Raw genomic sequence first — 14,691 nt, forward strand, 5'->3', positions numbered from 1 at the left:
TAGTTTTCTATTATTTCGAGAAAATGTGTACTATTTCGTTCCTGATTGTAAATCGGGTTACGGAACAAAGCCTGATGGCAGACGATCTTTTTACACCGCCAAAATAAAATAATATGTTTGCGAAGGGGACGAGAGTTATTCTGCGAAAGATAAACAATTGTCAACCAAAAGCAGAATATGTGACCTGCATTTCTCGGCAGATTTAATTACAAAGGTGTAGTCAACAGTGAAAACGTTAAGTTCCCCGTGTGAAATTGGAATTAAAACCAGGATTGATGCCTCATATTTTTCCTAATTCACCGAAATACCTGTACACTGAGCTGAAATCGCAAAAGGCACGCAGTAGAAAAAGGAATGAAGACAGTATCAAGAGGATAAGGAACAAGAATCACGATATGAGTGAAGCAGTGATGGCAATAATGAGCTGTAAGATTTAATGTCAGCCTAGTTATAGTGAAATTCCCGGCCAGTTTAGTTCTCTCACTGATGCCCAAAAGCCAATAGTGTCCCTCAAAAGGCAACTAAAGAATGCAACTCGTAATTTAATAAGAGCTAAATTTCTCTTTCCTCAGTCGAAGCTAGGATTAATTTCCTACAGGGGCAGATTAAGAACAAGGAATGTTGAATGTTTTATGTGCTCTGTTTAAAAGGCCTTTTTAAGTATGTAACGCACAATATTCCTTTCGCTTTCCACAATGTTCCATTTTATCTCGTGTGTTTTCTTATTAAGGTCCAAATATTTTTCTTTGTTGGTATTGAGAATATTATTTACAACTCTCTAACTGTATTATTCATCTCTAAACAATTGAGTGTGTTGTATTTGGTTATTTGTGTATCACAGTAACCTCCACTAAAACAGCTGACCGTGTAACGTTGGTGATTGGCTCCACTAGCGCCGCCTTGCGGGAGCGCGCTTGAACTCGGTGAGTGATCTCACTAGGTAATCTGTTCGTCATGGTTATAACGCAGATCCTTGGCCTCTTAGGTGAAGTTATATACTAGTGTTATAACGCTCAGGTCTGTTCATGTGTAAAGTGCACATTCTTCAATTTTATGTTCCAGACAAGGAGCAAAGTTTAGAAAGAAAGATCCGGAAGGTAACCTGGTCTGGGCAATCCGCCTGATGTCCGGTGATGCCTCTAAAGTTGACTTCGACGCGTGTTTCAAGCTTGGGCTTATGATCTTGGATCAGACAATCCGCGAAGATCCCACGTGCTCCGGCCATATCCTGATAGCTGATGCCAAGGGAACAACGATGGCTCACGTTGCAGTTCTCAAACTGACCACCATCAAACGCTTCTTCAAATACGTCCAGGTAGGCTACAGTTTGTTTCAATAATTGTTTCTGAGTTGTTTTACATAACCTATTTCATACCAACGTGAAGTCCGTTCTCCTTCATGGCTGTGAATCATGGAAGGTCACAAAACAAATCACGTACCAACTAAAAGTATTCTTGAATCACAGTCTGCGGCGTATAACTACTACTAAACTGTTTTCATTACTCCTGAAGGGGGAGGCGGGCCACTTAGACGGTAACGCCGTCTCTCAGGCCGGGAAATTTGTTACGGTGAAGGATATGCATGGAGAAGGTGAGGGTGTTTGCGGCCTTGGCCTGTACTAGGAATTGTCCCGGCATTCGCCTCAGTGCAGGAGAATGGAAAACGCACGGAAAAACCATTCTAAGGACAGCCGACGGTTGGGGACAGCTGTGAGGTCCAGCCCTTTCCCGTCTCCAGAATACAGAGGCGTAGAGCGAAGGTAGAGCCGTGGCCACCCCTCCTCTGCTCGGTTAGCCGGTCAGAGTGCAGAGCTGTTGGACCACCGACGAGTCGTGGCCGCTTGTGCGCCGAGACCGAGTCTGCATCTACCAACGAATCATCAATATAAGATGGCCTGAAGTGATCGCGAACGAAAATCTGTTAAAGGAAACCAACCAGAAACCCACTGATGTTGAAATAAGGAAAATAATGTGCGGAAGCATAGGATATACATTTAAAAAACGCGAAAAATTAACGTAGACAGCTGTGCAGCCAGCGCCTCAATATGTTATGAAGAAATTTTTCAGCTTTTTGCTAAGCATCGCAAGCGACTGTTTACGCCGGTCAAGGAGCTAGGTAGAGTGACGCATCAAGTCAGCCGTGGAATTGGTCCAAAGTTTCGGAAAAGTATTGACAGAGTGCGCGCCGATTAGCGAGCTCTTTCAAATCAATTTTTTCCCTTTTCGATAAACTAATGATCTTGAATAAGGGGCTGCCTGGCCGAGGCGGTAAAGGCGTGCTCGGTTCACCCAAAAAGGACGTTGGTTCGAATCCCTGTCAGGAAGTCGTAAAATTTAAGAAACGATATTTACACTTCCGGAGGTGCATATGACCCTGAGGTTCACTCAGCCTACACCAAAAATGAATACCATGTTAATTTCTGGGGGCAAAGGCGGCCGAGCGTAGAGCTAACCACTCTACCCCATCACGTGCAGCGGTTAACAATGGTGGAAGCCTTTACCTTCCACTCCTCCAAGAGCCTTCATGGCCTGTAGACTTTGTCTTTGTTTCATGATCTTTAATATGTCTTTTAATAAGCGAAACGATTTATTTGCATCATTTCACAGAGCATCTTTGGCGACCAAGGCCTATGGTAACGACTAATGTTACGTCACTGACGGTACAATTTCTATTTCAACACATTCTATTTATACAAATCCACAGCCGCAGCATCTTTTGCGACCAAGGCCTACGGTAACAACTAATGCGACTTCACTTCTGTCACACACTTGGTCGCATTACACACATTTTCGGATGACCCCTACCATAAGGCATATTCATATCAAAAAGAAACTACTTTCCTCTATGCGAAAGTCAAATGACCATAAATATGTTTCTCGGTCATGGCCATCCATCAATGGCAGCTAAATCCAGATGACCATGTGCCATAAAACATAGCCTGCAAGGTTTCTACGTAACAATATCCATCCATCCATCCATCCATCCATCCATCCACCCATCCATCCATCCATCCATCCATCCATCCATCCATCCACGACCGACTTGATGCGTCACTCTACCTAGCTCCTTGACCGGCGTTAACAGTCGCTTGCGAAGCTTAGCAAAAAGCTGTAAAATTTCTTCATAAGGAGCGCAGCGAGGGATCCAGTCGGCCGTGCTTACATCACTACCTGCACAGTTGCTAGGGTTACATTTCCGTCACGGTAACTTTCGTAACGCAAATTTTCAGGTCATTACGAGCCATAAAATACACTTATGTCAACAGGACGGAACAGTTAAAAGCCAGTCTCAGAATGGAACCCAATAGGAAAGAGAAGTGTAGAAGACCTAGGAACAGTTGGTTAGAGAGGAACTGATTGACAATGGGAAAACATCAGATGAAGTAAAAGAACATACCGAATGAGGAATTTTCCTGGATGTCTTTTGTTCCAAAAGGAGAAAGGAATTAGAATGGATTCATGCATCGCAGGGAGAGTGGTGGAGTCAGTTATCTTTACCATTCAGCCAAGACCTTTATGAAATTCTCCACATAATTTTGACTGAGGTGGAAGGAAGTGCCATCGGTTCCTGCATACCGCTCAACACTTTACATTTATAGGAGACGTGGTCTTTCTGAGTCGTATATACTCCTTTCACCTCTTTCATGACTGTGGATCCTATCTTCAGTTCCGTGATTCGTAATTATTTTAGCACCACGCATTTTTTTTTTTGTACATCGTCACTGGGCACGTCCATCTTTCTGAATTTCTGGCCGTCCGTACTAATTTGGTCGTGTCCCCGATTAGAACTTTTTCCGAAAACCATCATGTTCTGACTGCCAGTCAATCATGTACACTACGCCCACCAAACACACATCCTATAATCTGTGACTTAATGGGCGTACTGGCAACCGATTCACTTACTATTAAGATGAAAAACCAAGTTTTGCTAGAGAAACATATGGGGCAAAAACACTATGTCCTAGATTGGTATGTAATTCCTATTGGCAGAAATACCATCAATTTTGACTCAAATGAGTGCACTCTGTATTTATTCGTAAGTTTGGCGCATCTAACTGCAGTCATCCGTAGCTGGATGGAATACAGCAGATCCATCGTGATCCATCCCTACCCCGCAAGAACTTCCACTGCTAAGTAGCATCCAGCTAATGCCTAATCAATCTCATGTTCTTCAAGGTAAACTAAGCATGCCCATACTACCTCAGCTAGGTATTAGGGTAAAGGGAGGTATGTTCGTGGTACAGGTAAGTTCGTGAGAAATCTTTGTCCGCTAGAGCGCAGTGAAAACCAACGCAAGTAGCTAGATATTTGTTGAGGACTCAGGTAACTATAGCACATCCCATGTTAAGAAAAGAGTATTGTTCATATGGACCTAGGAGAAGGAAACACACCCCACTCTTAGACAATCATAATTCCTCGTGATTAAGGAATATTATAATGTAATTTATATGGTACTAGCTGATGTACCCGTGCTTCGCTACGGGATTCTCAGAAAGACTGTCTTTGTGGTTTTCTTAACTGAAGTCAACATAGATCATTACATTTTTTTTTTTTTTTTTTGTTATTTGCTTTACGTCGCGCCGACACAGATAGGTCTTATGGCGACGATGAGGCAGGAAGGGGCTAGGAGTGGGAAGGAAGCGGCCGTGGCCTTAATTAAGGTACAGTCCCAGCATTTGCCTGGTGTGAAAATGGGAAACCATCTTCAGGGCTGCCGACAGTGGGGCTCGAACCCACGATCTCCCGAATACTGGATACTGGCCGCACTTAAGCGACTGCAGCTATCGAGCTCGGTCATTACAAAAATATCAGTAGGAATGTAGCAATTAAAAGCAATATCTATCTATATATATAAAATAAGAGTTTTGTCTGTACATTGCTCAGAATTTAAAAAGGACGGTATTTCTATATCATTCGTGCCCACGGTAACAAGGAAATGCACTTTTTTACTTTTCCGTAATTTCTGTCTGTCTGTATGTATGTACACGCATCACGAGAAAACGGCTGAAGAGAATTTAATGAAAATCGGTATGTAAAGTCGGGTAATAAGTCGCTACAATCTAGGCTATAAATAATTTTATTCACGCTGACTGAAATGGTAGTTTAGGGGAAGGCCTAAAATTTTATTCTCAACTATTTATGTTATTAGTGGTCATATTTTAATGAAAATCGGTATATAAAGTCGGGTAATAAGTCGCTATAATCTAGGATACAAATAATTTTATTCGCGCTGATTGAAATGGTAGTTTAAGGGAAGACCTAAAATTTAATTCTCAAATATTTGTTATTAATGGTCGTATCTTAACGAAAATCGGTAGGGAAAGTTGAGGAATAAGTCGCTATAATCTAGGCCATAAATAATTTTATTCACGCTGAATGAAATTGTGGCTTAGGGGTAGGCCTAAAATGTAATCCCCAAATAATTGTTATTAGTGGTCGTATCGATAAATACTACATAATTAAGTTATATAGTATTATATTTCCGATCATTTATGTCTTATACATTGTTACCATACCGGCTATTATGAGAAATATTCATGAATTTGGATTTTTGTTACTAAGTCCTTATCAGCGCCGAGTCACGACAAAATGGGTAGACAGGATTTAATGAAAATCGGTATGTAAAGTCAGAGAATAAGTAACTACAGTCTAAACTGTAAATAATTGTATAAGACCCCCTAGGATCACAGAGTCGAAAGAAAACTAAATGTGAAGGCCTACAATATAGAAAACTCATAAAATTGATCAACAATAACATTGCATTGACCGTTGTTTGTTGTGATGTGCTTTGTCTTCTGTTGCCACACATCATAGATAGATAGGATTAGTGATGCGTACCGAGTATTTCTTTTTAAATATTTGCCTTACGTCGCACCGACACAGTTAGGTCTTATGGCGACGACGGTATAGGAAAGGACTATGAGTGTGAAGGAAGCGGCCTTGGCCTTAATTAAGGTATAGCCCCAGCATTTTCCTGGTGTGAAAATGGGAATCCACGGAATAACATCTTCAAGGCTGCCGACAGTGGGGTTCTAATCCACTATCTCCCCGATGCAAGCACACAGCTGCACGCCCCTAACCACACGACCAACTCGCCCAGTCGTACGAGTGTAACAGTCTGCCTAAATATTAGCGGGAAGTAGCTGGGGAGTTAGGTAACTTCCTTCTTTAGCATGCCATTCCTCTGTTTCATAAATTTTCCGATACTACTGGTACGTAATACACTGGTTCATCATAGCATTCGAGCGATTCAATCCCTACTCTGAGGCACTGATTGGAATGAGAAGTGTGGATATTTAACGGAATAATGGCAGATAAGTGTTCATGGCTGTCTGGCTGTCTACGACCTGGTCATTCCAGTTCTGGAACTTTGGACAGAAATAAAAATTCTAAAATGTTAAAGATATTCCTTCCAAAAATACATTATCTTAACCACTTTCTCCTTTACGATTTTTTTAATTATTGCATTACTAACTCGTTATTGAAAGTTCAATGATTCGTGTCAAACCAAAATTGTTTAGGGCAAGTTCTTCACATCCACACAAATGTTTACTGAAATATCTCCAACAGTTTTCGTGTTCCAATCAAAACCATTTGCAAAACTGAAAATTACAGAATGAGAAACGAATATATGACAGAGTGGAACGTTGCACATGACATAGAAGGTCATTATTACTTTCCTACTCCAAATTAAAGAAAAAAATAGATAAAGAAACATGTTAAAAAGCAATATATTTTTAACCCGCAAGTGTGTAATGTGTCCTCCTCTGTGGTGTAGTGGTATGATAAGCTGCCACCCCCGGGGCCCGCATTCGATTCTCGACTCTGCCATGAAATTTGAAAAGTGGTACGAGCTCTTGAATGGGTTCCACACAGTCTCAGAAGGCCAACTGAGTAGAGAAGGGTGTTAGATTACCACTTCAGCCATCCTTGATGTGGTTTTCCGTGGTTTTCCACTTCTCCTCCAGACAATTAACGGGACAATGATACTCTACAATAATATTCATGCCTATGTTGATATTTTTAGTATAACCGAAGCTAGATTCATTTCGACATGTAACACTGTACTTCTGAATATAATTCAATAGATTATGAAGACATTTGTTTAAAAAAAGGAAAACTAGTACAAACTAGTATAAATGCTGTAAACCATGTTTTTTTTTTTGCTAGTTGCTTTACGTCGCACCGACACAGATAGGTCTTATGGCGACGATGGGACAGGGAAGGGCTAGGAGTGGGAAGGAAGCGACCGTGGCCTTAATTAAGGTACAGCCCCAGCATTTGCCTGGTGTGAAAATGGGAAACCACGGAAAACCATTTTCAGGGCTGCCGACAGTGGAGTTCGAACCTACTATCTCCCGAATACTGGATACTGGCCGCACTTAAGCGACTGCAGCTATCGAGCTCGGTAAACCATGTTTTTAAATGTATTACATTCCAAGTGGAAATCCTGCTAAGATAATTGTTCTAAATGTTATGCTAATCTTAATTAGAATGTATTAGTACTGTAATGTAATATTAGTTATTAACCTTAATTATTTTTGTTTGTAATGCGACTTGTGTGTGACAGGAATTAAGTTTTAAGATTACTCTAGCTATGTCCTGTTTTGTTTTAATTTGTATTTTAAACGTCTAAGTAACAACTGTCGTGAACATTGTAATTGGGACTTATGATCTGTTATTTTCAAAATAAATAAATAAATAAATAAATAAATACCAGGATGGTACCTAACTTAATGCCACGGCCGGTTCCTTCTCTCGTCCTTGTCTATCCCTTCCGATCTACCCATATCCCACACAAGGCCCCTGTTCAGCAAAGCAGGTGAGGCCGCCTGGGCGATGTACTGGTCCTCTTTTCGAGTTGTATCCCCAGACCCAAAGTCTCACGCTCCAGGACACTACCCTTGATATAGTAGAAGTGGAATCCCTCGCTGAGTCCGAGGTAAAATCTAACCCTGGACGGTAAAAAGATCAAGAAAGAAAGAAAAAAAAAGGAGTGTAATGTAACCCGCGCCCCGCTCAATATAGCCTTTACCTTTTCTCTTAAATTTCCATTATCATAAGTTTTCTTTGTTTGTTTTATTTCAGGAAGGACTCAACGTCCGTCTGACGGCTGTCCATGTGATTAACGTTTCGCCAGTGGTCGACTATGTTCTTCAGATGTTTAAACCTTTCTTCAACAAGGAACTTATGGACAAAGTAAGGTTCCTCAAATATCTATAATAATTTATAAAGAGAAAGTAATTCTAGAATTTTTAAGTGAAGAGAAAAACCAGTTTCATTACCTTAATTATGACTCTCATGAAAATATATTAAAAAATATATTCTAAAAGATCGACGCAATATGGACTTGAAATGTTGTTACCTATTGGCAGACCTTTTTAATCTGGCAATAAATTTAGGCTCCCGGTACAGCCTTGGTAGATCACTGGCCTCTAGCAAGGGACGATCTAATTTTGGGGGCATTAATATGATTAAATACATTAAAACATATTTTACACATGAAATTTAACATTTTTTCTTGAAATAAATGCATAAATCATGCCTCTTTTGTTCTGGGTTAAAGGACTATTCAGTGTACGTGTAAAATTTGAATGTTCTTTGTGTAATAGGATGGGAATAAGGTGGCGTCATAAAACATATACTGTTGTGCTCACTTCTATTCCCAACTCTACCGTGTGTCCTTCTCTTAATGTACGTCAAATATCCTCTTTTACCAGGTGTATGAATAAGATTTTGCTGGGTTTTGTGGTAAAGAAAACACGTAATACTCAAGGGAAATTCAGTTTTGGTTTATTCAAAATATTGACCATCGGTTTCTACACACTTCGCCCATCTTTCAGGTAAGTTATGAATACCATGCCAGGAAGAAACTGCTTGTCTTTTGCGGAAAACCATTCCTCGAGCCACTTTCCAACTTCCTCGAGATTGCTGAAGTGCTGCTCTGCGAGTGCGTGCCCCATTGATGCGAAGAGGTGATATTCAGGTGGCGCCAGGTCGGGGCAGTACGGCGGGTGCGGAAGGATGTCTCGTCCAAGCGATTTCAAGGTGTCTTTCACTGGTTTTGTTGTGAGAGACGGCGCATAGTCGTGTAACAAAAATCATTTTTCCATGTATTCTGACCCATTCCGGTCGTCCTTCGACCAATGCGTGATTTAAATTAATAATGTTTTGGCGATAGCGTTGTGCATTAACGGCTTGCTCGTCTTCGCACTTTGTGGTCTACCAGAGCGCGCACTGTCTTTCACATTGAAATCACCACGTTTAAATTGTCGAAACCATGTCTCACAAGTTCACCATATGTCTCTACCAGCGTGTTCACCATATGTCTCTACCAGCGTGTTCACCATATGTTTCTACCAGCTGTTCACCATATGTTTCTACCAGCATGTTCACCATATGTTTCTACCAACAAACGAGGAATTTCCACAGCCTTTTTCTTTTGATTACATAAGAAAGGCAATGCGTGCCGCAAATGTTCTTTTTCAGGCACAAACGTCGACATGATCACTGAACGATACAACACAGGCGCTAGTGTTTGGCGGACTCAACTTGTGTGTGTTGGTAGGTTAATGTTAGACGAACAAACTGACGTGTGTGTAAAATTCATACGCTCTGTATTGTTCACTGGCGCCATCTCTTAGTGAAACCGAAAAATACTTATGCATACACCTGTTATGCATATTTTCAGTGAATGACAGTGTATATGTGGCCTCTAAGAAGCGCTGACATGCCATCTGGGTCTCGATCTAAGACGGGATATGTACTGAGGTGTGGGTTAGGGGAGGGAGGGGAGAAACAAACTGCACTACAATGGTTAGTCACGTCAGCAATTGTTCGAAATGATGATTGCTTGGTTTGTGCACATCCGGGAACGCCGCTGAATGAATATTCCAGTGCGCATTAGCATAGCAGGTGTTACTGATCTGCAGGTTTCGGCGATGAGTTGTCGAAGGCACTCAGGATTTTCTGGCTCCTGTGTGTAAACTCTTTGTTTTAAATTTTCCCGCAGGAAGAAGTATTAGCCATTAAATCCGATGACCTAGTGGATCAAGAGACACATCTTCTTCTTCCTAACCATTCCCTGGATATGTCTCATTCAGATGGTTACGGGCGGCTATGTCCAATGCGATGGAGCTCCATCTTGGAGAAATCACATCGTTAAACGTACTCCAAGTGGTAATCCAGGATAGTACAGTTTATTTTGAGTAGCTCCATGTGAAGAGGGCCTAACAGCCAATAAGAACGAAAATGGTAGTCAATTTATTCACTCCCACAAAAATTGTCTTTTTTTCTCTCTTTTTACACTTGTCTTTACGTTGTACAGATACAGATAGGTCTTATGGTGACGATGGGATAGGAGTTGGAAAGAATCGGCCGTGGCCTTAATTAAGGTACAGCCCCAGCATTTTCCTGCTGTGAAAATGGAAAACCACGGAAAACCATCTTCAGGGAAGATGACAGTGGGGCTCGAACCCACTACCTCACGAATGCAAGCTTACAGATGCGTTCCCCCAACCGCACGGCCAACTCGCTCGGTGTCATGTTCTTTCTTACTAATATCAGTCTCTAATTACTGTACTTCTTTGATTTATTACCATTTGAATGTTTGTAAAATAAATGTTTGTGGATAGTTTATGTGAAAAACACAGTGTTAGGCATTTGACCTTAGGTATTCTGCTAAAATTGTAGTGTAGAACGTTAACTCACTTCTTTCAACATTTTTCTTTTTCAGATTCATGTACACCCTGGCCCAGTTTCAGAGCTTTACAAAGTGGTTCCACAGAGCATTCTCCCGAAGGATTATGGAGGAGACCTTGACGACATGAAAGAGATTTACGGTAAGTTCTTGAGGGTATTTCACAAATTTGAAACAAATCTGACGACAGACGAGAAGTTAATATATTTCTATTACGTAAACTGTATTCATTTACGGGATAGATTTCGGACTTACATTCCATAATTTCTTCTAGCACAGTTATTCTCCAAACTTTTAAATCCATAGATATGAAACAAGTAGTGCTCAAGGAAAAATATTATTAGTGATTTAAGTCCACTAGGGAGCGCTTATCACTAGTTCTCTTTGGATGCTCGCTCTCGGTGGTGGTGGTGATTATTGTTTCAAGATGAAGTACAACTAGGCAACTATCCTCTATATAACACTAATCAGAGGGAAAAAAATGGAAGGGATCCGACTCTTCGAAAAATGAAGACCAAAGTAAGACAAGGGCCACGAAGGGCGTGAAAATTAAAGACTCCCTAGTCCTCGCAAACCTAATAGCGTCGGGGTCGGAAAAAAACAAGAGTTGACCAAGAGAGGTCGGATAGGATAGATGAAAGTAAGGAGCCTGGCACAAGTAAGTGTAAGCAATGCCAGGACTCAGATAAGGTTCCCGTGGTCGCCAATCCACGCTCCAAAGTTCAGAGACCCTGGGGCTCCTTTTAGTCGCCTCTTACGACAGGCAGGGGATACCGTGGGTGTTATTCTACCGCCCCCACCCACAGGGAATGCTCGCTCTCGTTCTCAGTACCTCTTGAGCCCTGCTATTAGTTTTACCTTCTTTTCCTGTGAAAGAGGTGGTGGTGATTATTGTTTTAAGATGAAGTACAACTAGGCCCCTTCTGAGAATGAACAAAAGTAGGCGTACGAAGATCTTCACACTTATCAAAAGCTACAAGACTAGAAACATGTGGCTCAATGAAGTAAAAAAAAAAAAAAAAAAAGGGACAGCTTTCGTTGGGATTACGGATGATGTCTCAGACCGCCCAAAGTTTATAAAATAATTGTAAAATCGTGGTCTCCTCTACAAAAGATTGTTAAATCTCGCTGACGTCTTTCGGAAACACCCTGTATAACAGTAGCGAAAACCTGAGATAATAATATAAGAGTGTTGCCACTGTTTTTTCTTTCTTTTTTACAGATTACGCCGTCCGAAGTCTCGAGAAGCACAGACAATGGTTCCTAGACAACGAATTTTTGGTGGATGAGAAGAAGAGGCGAGGAAGATCGAAGAACGCCACTGAAATATTCGGGATCGAAGGATCCTTCAAGAAACTAGAAATCGATTAATTGTTCATTACTTTGTTAATTTTTGTAGATAATAATAAACAGTGCCATTTTGTTTTAACTTCTTTGTTGTATACATATTTAACTAAACCTACATCTGTCTCCTGGCAGCCATGATCATTAAGGAGCCACGTCTACCGAGGTAAACCGATTCGAGTCCTGTTGGTCGAAAAATATTTCACCACCAGAATGTTGGCCGACAGGATAGAAGAGGTGATGGTATTCAATTCCATCACTAGATTGCGTGCCAAAAGCCTGTATTCAATTATTACAAATCTCTCCATACACGAATTTAAAAGAGTCAGCGGATCCGACCCGCAATGCCCCACCTTCCCAGAAACAATCTTAAAAACAATAGCATTACTAACCAAGCTCTGCTTCCAGAGCACAATCTTGAATCGATGATGCTTGTTGTTTAAAGAGGTCCAAAATCAAGGTCAACGGCCCCGCATAATGGTACTTATCACTAGTAAAGTAGAACCATGGTATTTATCATGTTGTGGTACTAATCAAAAGTATTGTACGTCGCACAGGTAACGCAGACCGATGGTGTTTCTCACATAATTGCGCCACTCACAGGCAACGCAAACCCATGCTGTTCATCACCTAGGTTTACTAATCACAGCGACCCGTACTATTCCGTGGTGTTCCCTTCGAAGTGGGTACCAATCACAGGTGACGCTCAGACCCGTGGTGTTTCTCACATAATGGTATTAGGCTGATGACACACGGAGCGGTTTTTGCCGAGTCGGCCGCCGTCTGTGATTGATACACACAGCGGTTTTTGCCGACTGTGACGAAACCACTGCCTGCTCGATCTGCATCTAAAATGACTGCTTATAAGCAGTCATCGGGTGCGTATCGAGCAGGCAGTGGACAAAACACATTAGTGAGCACGACGTTAGGTTAAATTATTGTTCTTATTCTTATTCCAAAAGTCCTTTTACGTGCATATTATTGAATTTCAAAGATACTTCATGATATCTAATACAGGAATACCTACCAATGATGCAATCGCCAGGTAAATTCAGCCACAGCCGACTGGATCCCTCGCTAGAGCGACGCATCAAGTCGGCCGTGATTCAGCTGAATGTACTAAATCAGTGGCGCTAAAGCGCGCACAAAGTCTTCAAAACGCTCGCTGCACCGCCAGCTAAATGACAGGCCGAGTCGGCAAATCTGCCGCCTGTCGGCGAGCACCGCTGTGTCTGTTTCATTCCATCTGATAAACGCCGACTCGGCAAAAACCGCTCCGTGTGTCATCAGCCTTAATCACAGGCAACGTAAGCCCGTGGTGTTCACATAGTGGTAGGCCTACTAATCACATGTGCTGTAAACCCACAGCGAACCACACTCTGCAGCTACTAACCACAAACCTATTGAGAAATGAAAATGTTAAGGTAAACGAAACCTTTCCACAAATTTTCTATCACTAAATTCTTCAAAAGGATCGCCTCTCTCCACTGCGCTCATTCCCATTCAGTTCAGTTCTAGACATTCCAGATACAGCAGTTCATCTTCTAAAAACTCTTCAAATCTGGCAGCCACTATACGTTCACTGCTATTCACTGTTTGTATTTGGTAACTGCTCGAACTTGACTGTTTAACCGACAATAATCAGGAATGTAAATAATCATCAGGAATGATGCTCCGCAGGTTCTTTTAAACAAGGTTACACCATCAAAGGCTTTAGGCGACTGAAGGACCGGAAGGGGCTAGCGAAAGGGCTAGGAGACCCAGCACTTGCCAGGTGTGAAAATATCCAACTCGCTCGTACATCAACATAATAATAATAAATTATTAGCAAACATCATGCTAGGAAACCATCCACTGGAAAGTGTGGATAACGTTACGTACCTCGGCAGTGTAACATCTCGAGCTACACTAGCCACAAAGGAGGTGGCAAACAGAGTGCAGAAGAGCTCTCACTTTTTCCAGCAAATACGAACGCTCCTCTGGGATCCCAAAGTATCAACAAAATCAAAGCTGGTGATGTTTAACCAGTACTTCATACCAATCTTAACCTATGTTATCGAAACCTGCACTCTCACTAAGAACGACTCAACAAGGTTGCAGACATCTGAGATGAAGTTCCTGAGGTCCACAATTCAAGAAAAACAAAACTGAACAAGTTAAGGAATGACGTGGTTAGTAAGGAAACTGGGATTGAGATATCACTGTTAGATCGGGCCAGCATGTCCAGATTGAGGTGGTTCGGGCATGTAATGATGATGGAGCCAACAAGAACAGCTTAAGTTAACTTGGAGACACATGTGGCAGGAAAACGGATGGTGGGAAGACAAAGAATGCATTGATTGGACACCGTAAAGATGGACATTACAGGTCGGGGAAGGACACTGGAGAACGGCATTAACAACGGAACGTGTCTCAACAAAACAGAGTGGAAAAGGCTACAGTAGCCGGGAAAATGGAACTGTAAAATGATGATGATGATGATGATGATGATGATGATTAGCCAGCCCCGTGGTGTAGTGTTAGCGTGTCTCTCTCTTATTGCAAGGCCCTGGATTCGTTTTCTAGCCAGTCGAAGGATTTTCATTCTGGACTGAGCAGTAGAACGGGGCTCACTTGATACGACAGCTTCTCAAACTCTTACTTACAGGA

The 14,691-nt window shown here is 41.7% G+C and overlaps 1 protein-coding gene across 3 annotated transcripts in view; it reads left to right on the forward strand.

The window, feature by feature from the left end:
- Positions 1-12,130, forward strand: part of LOC136886847 (alpha-tocopherol transfer protein-like) — a 91,260-nt gene extending 79,130 nt beyond the window's left edge. For all 3 annotated transcript variants that reach the window (XM_067159693.2, XM_067159692.2, XM_067159694.2), the window contains exons 4-7: positions 1,063-1,315; positions 8,088-8,198; positions 10,735-10,840; positions 11,921-12,130. In XM_067159693.2, coding sequence (XP_067015794.2) covers positions 1,063-1,315; positions 8,088-8,198; positions 10,735-10,840; positions 11,921-12,069 — 619 coding nt within the window. In that variant the 3' untranslated portion in view covers positions 12,070-12,130. The remainder of the gene's footprint in view (positions 1-1,062; positions 1,316-8,087; positions 8,199-10,734; positions 10,841-11,920) is intronic.
- The last annotated feature ends 2,561 nt before the right edge of the window (positions 12,131-14,691 follow it).

This window comes from Anabrus simplex, chromosome X (genome assembly GCF_040414725.1).
Source record: "Anabrus simplex isolate iqAnaSimp1 chromosome X, ASM4041472v1, whole genome shotgun sequence".
NCBI classification, from domain to species: Eukaryota; Metazoa; Arthropoda; class Insecta; order Orthoptera; family Tettigoniidae; genus Anabrus; species Anabrus simplex.